The following is a 5,074-nucleotide window of genomic DNA, read 5'->3' on the forward strand; positions in this document are numbered from 1 at the left end:
GAGAGAGAGAGAAAGAGAGACAAAACAGAGTGAGAGGGATGGAGGAAGTAAATCTCCTCACGCTTGGCTGCACGCGGCACTATTCACAGCCACCGCCATCACTCTTCCTCAGGTATGACAGCGGCTCTCCAAAAGTGTGTGTTTGGTGTGTTCGTTGTGTTTCATCGGCTCCACCCCGCTGACAGCGGTCGGCCTTATGAGTCGTAGTCGGGCTAGAAACCGAGGGGAGGGAAAACAGTAAAACGGTTCCCGAGATGTGTGTGTTTGTGTGTTACTGTCAACACAGGTACGCTGTGTTCTTTTAAAGTGTCTGAGCTCCACTAGTTTGGCAGAGTGAGAGGGGAAGAGTGGGAGGGAGCTGTCAGTGTAGGGACATTTAACGGGTGTGTGTGTGTGTGTGTTGATGTGTGTTTGTTTCAGGGTTGCCCAGTGTATGAAGGGATTAACCCTGTGGGAGTGTGACTGTGCTCTCATGTGTAGCCAACTGTGCTGTCTGCTGCAGCTACACACACACACACATTTTGCAGTACACAGAATGCAAGACCACACACTTTGCATTCACTTCATCACATCCACAACCCTTGTATATACATTGGCACATAATCCGTCTCCCTGGCTCTCTCCGTTGCTCACTTTCTCCATCACTCTTCCACACACACACACACACACACACTCTCGTCCTGTCCAGTCCCCAGGGGTTCGCGCAGATAGCGTTGTTGTGACACAGACAGACTACAGCGTGACCTTAAAGTTGAGGGCGCGCGGCTGGATGTAGTCGGGGGCCGAGGGAGGGACTGCGTGAAGCTGACAATCAGAAGAGGAGTCAGGACGAGAGAGGAAAAGGTTCGGCTTGGCAGGGAAATCCTCCTTCTGTTTCCATAGCAACGGCCACACCAGTATGACCACATTCCATCGCACTCCTTGCCAGTCTTCCCCTGTGTGTGTTTGTGTGTCAGAATGCCCTCAAAGTGTTTACAGCCAACCCTATACAGCGCTCTGTAGTTTCCTGTGTTTCAGGTCATTGACGGTCTGAGCTGCGTGAGAATAAGATAGAGCAGCATCACTTCATCATCCCGTAAGGAGGAATTTTATTTACCTGGCAGCACATATAGTAATTGAAACAGACATACCTCGCTGCTGTGCAGTTGGTCTTTAATGGCAGGAGACAGGCAGCGTAACCAACTGGTAGTTTCTCAGCATTTGAAGTGCAGATGGCTACCGGCACAAATGAGCGTCTAAATGGCTGAGTGGAGCACTAGGGGCGCTTTGAGACGCCCGCTGAATGAGAACATGTGGCTCTTTGAGACAGGATGCAAACAGTTCTACACGAGGGCCTGGGCAAATGCTGGCTGGCATTCCTACAGGGCACAGAAAACCAGAAAGTCAATTGGTTAGGTTACATTAACTTCTAAGTCCTCATGGGTACCCACATACTTAATCATTTCCAGTAATGAAGGGCTGCATGACAGCTCGCTCTGATAGTCAGTCAAGCCTCATCTGTATTCGTGTGTGTAACCCTAACCCTTTAATGCGTTCTGACCCTCTGTCCACCACACACTGTACCCACTGACACCCATGTCAGTCTTCTCTGGCAGATCTACACCTGAGATGAGATCTATCATCGGACCTCTCTCCTCACTCTGGCTTCCTGTCTCCTCTCCCACTCTCGCTCAGTTGTGAAGCAGGGGTGGTGCCAGGCCAGGAGGAAATGACATGTGTTTGACAGGAAACTGCCTTAGGGACGGACAGGGCAGCCCTCTTTAACTTCGCATGGCTGCCTGTCCAAGAGCGCCAATGCACGTGCGCACACACACACACACACACACACACACCAACATAAGCAGATACAAAGACATAGATTGTGTGTGTGAAACGGCAGCACTGGTGTTGAAGCAGTACATGTGAGCCACACATCTTTCACTCTACACTCTGTTGTCTCCATTGTGGGCATGAGACGATGGCAGCCACTAACCAAAGATTGAGTGTTATTTTTAGGAGGGTCATCTTTCTTTGTTTCAATGCTTATTAATGTTTGTATAAGACATTAAATATTAATGGAAAATAGAAAGTAATCACTATCCGAACTGGGATCCATAAACTGATCCAAAACGTTTTGAAGATGTGAATACTAACATTCACTTTTAGTGACTGGACTGCTGCCACACAGAGTAAAGAAACTGAAAACTGACAATCCAATCTCTCAAACCGTCTCCAGAGGTAGTCACAAACCCATTTAGCTTATTGAAAACTGAACTAAAGTATAAATGCAGTGCATCTTCATTCTACTTACAGCTACTCAAATGCATGCAGATTAGTTTGGCCATACAGTAACACTATAACTCGGGGAGTTAATATATTAATATAAATAATTATTGATGGCTGATCAACTGATTGGTGGTCAAGAAAAAGTATAAATATATACTTATTTAAATACTTTTCCTTTTTCCTTAACTAACATATTTATTTATGTAATCAGCTATTGCCTCTTGTCTCTTTACTGCCTTTTAGCTTTGGGCTTCCTTAATGTAATGGTATTTCTTCCTCCTTTACCCCTCCCCTCCTCTCCTCTCTGGCAGGTCTTGATGCTCACTGACGGAGATGCAGACAGTTTCCTGAGCCAGCGTCTGCCCGTCCTCTCCTCCATGTCCCAGCAGGGTGGTGTCGCCACAGCCTATGTCTGCCAGGACTTCACCTGTTCTCTTCCAGTCACTGACCCTCAGGAACTACGCAGGCTACTGCTGGATGGGACCACGGAGACGCAGGCAGAATGACAACTGAAGAATTGACTGACTGTTACAGGAAAGCTGTAATACTGATAGACCGCTCTCAGCAGCCCTAGTGTAGCTTATCTTTGCTGTCTTGGGTAGTGAGTGTGGCTGCCAATACTTAAAAGGTAGGAATAATTACAGTACCAAGTGGTGACTGGTGAGTGGTGACTTTATTCCAAACCTGTAACTTGAGCCTGTTTTTTATTACCAAGACCAGCTAAGTATTACCTCAAATATTTTGTTTAGCAGGCTTTCAGAGTTGATCAGCAGAGCCATATTGAATTTCAGGTGTACAAATGTCCTTATAAAGAAATTTGCACAGCAGCAGTGGCAGCCTACTGAAAATATGCAGCACTTGTACAAAATGTCCTGCCTTGACTGTTAGCCCAGAAGTAAACTACAGACTCTTACCAGACTACAATCTAAGACCACTTGGATGAATTGGACGGAGAATATTTCGCAGATGAACCAACCTGCCCTGTTGTTCTGTCCTAGCCCTGTGTTCCAGCTCCCACATCCATGTCACATGGATGTGACAGTGGAGGCCTGTGTCTGTGTTTGAGTGTGTAAAAGGGTTGGTTTGCAGGTTTGTATGTACATACGTTTAAAAAGTTTACTGCGTGTGCATTTGATTTCATTTGTAGTAACGTCACAAGTGAGCGAGCCTGCTCTCGTACGTTCCTCCGTTTACCATCTGCTCTCACCCTCCTTTATTTGTCTGTTATCTGGGATTTAATGTGAGAGGATTCTTCTCCACTGCATCAGAGACTCATGTCTCATGGCTTTAATCTTTGAGGTTTAGACAACAAAACACAGCATGTATACGCACAGCCCTGAATAATAAAGGTATTTCCCTTCTATGCAGTGTCCATTTCATTTTTAGAATTTTTGTTTGGAGTTGTTATTCTCTGGGTGCTCAGCTGAAACAAGGCTTTATACGCTGGATCACTCAAACGCTTCTCAAAAAGTTGCTCGATTTCACATTCAGTTTTCTTTTTTTTGGCTTTTAGACAGTAGGAATACTGAATAAATGACATAACATGTTGGTTATTTTTGTGACATTTTTATGATGTGCTCTTTCTCTCAGTCTAAGATGGGAAAACTCCAGCAGGAATGGACTGAATGTGTCCCAGCAGCCTGTCTTTCTCTTCTTTTGTACTATAAATACTCATCATACTCATCAGAGAAAGCCACTGTTGTGTATTCTTCTCCTCGTCTCTTCCCCCAGCAGGCTGGATGAAGGTAATGTAAACTCGACTGTGCGACTGTGTGTTGTAGCGAAAAGGGGCACATGGGAGATGTGTGTGTATGAGAAAGAGAGAGACAGATGGACTGCTGATGTTGAGGCAAGGGAGTGTGTCTCAGAGGGTCCTGCTCTGGGCTCTGGAAGCAAAGGAGAAGAAAAGACGAGAGGAGAAACGCAACTAACGTGATGTTTCAATCATGACGCGACTGCAGCCTTGTATCCCTCACCTCGCCCGAGAGATGAATTGAATCGCCATCTTATCCTCCAACGTACTGCAAGAACACCTAGACCATCTGTACTTGTTTACTTTTGCTTTCCCTCGTCTTTCTCTCTACTTTTGTCTGCCAATCCCTCCTCCCCTCCTCCCCTCTGCTCCCCTTCAGATCTGGCGAGGGGCCTTGTCGCCTCAAGAACGAGGGAAGTCATTTTGGCAGACGGCTGCTTCTGTGGAAGAAGAAGAAATTGCCGGGAGAGGAAAAGAGGAAAACGGGGCCAGGAGGAGGGATATGAGGCACCAAGACCGACAGTGAGAGGAGAGAGGGAGCGGGATCACTCTGTTCCGTTTAAGCTCCGTCGTGTACCCAACCTCACTTTTCTCTTAACCTGTCAGATTGTGAACAGTCACGGTTTTTGGCACTTTGGGGCTCCTTTTCATGCATTTCCACCAAACTCCTCCACATTCTAATCTCCCCCTCCCTCCCCTCTGTGTCTCACCCTATCATCTTCTGCCAGGTTGGGACCCCTCTATCTCTGGTTAGAGACACACTCATGTCTCTCCCTCTCAATATCTCCGCTCTACTAAAGCTCTATAAGCATGTTAAAAACCAATACCTTCTCATTCATTCCGTCTTTTTCCTCTCACAAATGTATACGCACCGTTTGTTGTCCCCCTCCCTTCTCGAATTCCATCACTCCTCTCATTATTGTTCTGCAGTAATTGTTTTGATGAGCTGCACAAGCTAAATTTTAATTAGCGCTGAGATTAGAGGTTGAACCCAGTGATCCTGTTGCCCCACTAATTATGAAGCTGTGATCTACATGCCACAGCTGAGCAAAGATA

At 46.3% G+C, this 5,074-nt stretch overlaps 1 protein-coding gene across 1 annotated transcript in view; it reads left to right on the forward strand.

Moving 5' to 3' along the window:
• Positions 1–3,628, forward strand: part of spata20 (spermatogenesis associated 20) — a 40,748-nt gene extending 37,120 nt beyond the window's left edge. Inside the window, exon 16 of the mRNA XM_035668518.1 lies at positions 2,577–3,628. Within this exon, the coding sequence (XP_035524411.1) occupies positions 2,577–2,771 (195 nt within the window). The 3' untranslated portion in view covers positions 2,772–3,628. The remainder of the gene's footprint in view (positions 1–2,576) is intronic.
• Positions 3,629–5,074: the final 1,446 nt, after the last annotated feature.

The sequence above is a fragment of the Morone saxatilis genome, unplaced genomic scaffold (genome assembly GCF_004916995.1).
Source record: "Morone saxatilis isolate NCDOM2014 unplaced genomic scaffold, NCSU_SB_2.0 Contig1, whole genome shotgun sequence".
NCBI classification, from domain to species: Eukaryota; Metazoa; Chordata; class Actinopteri; family Moronidae; genus Morone; species Morone saxatilis.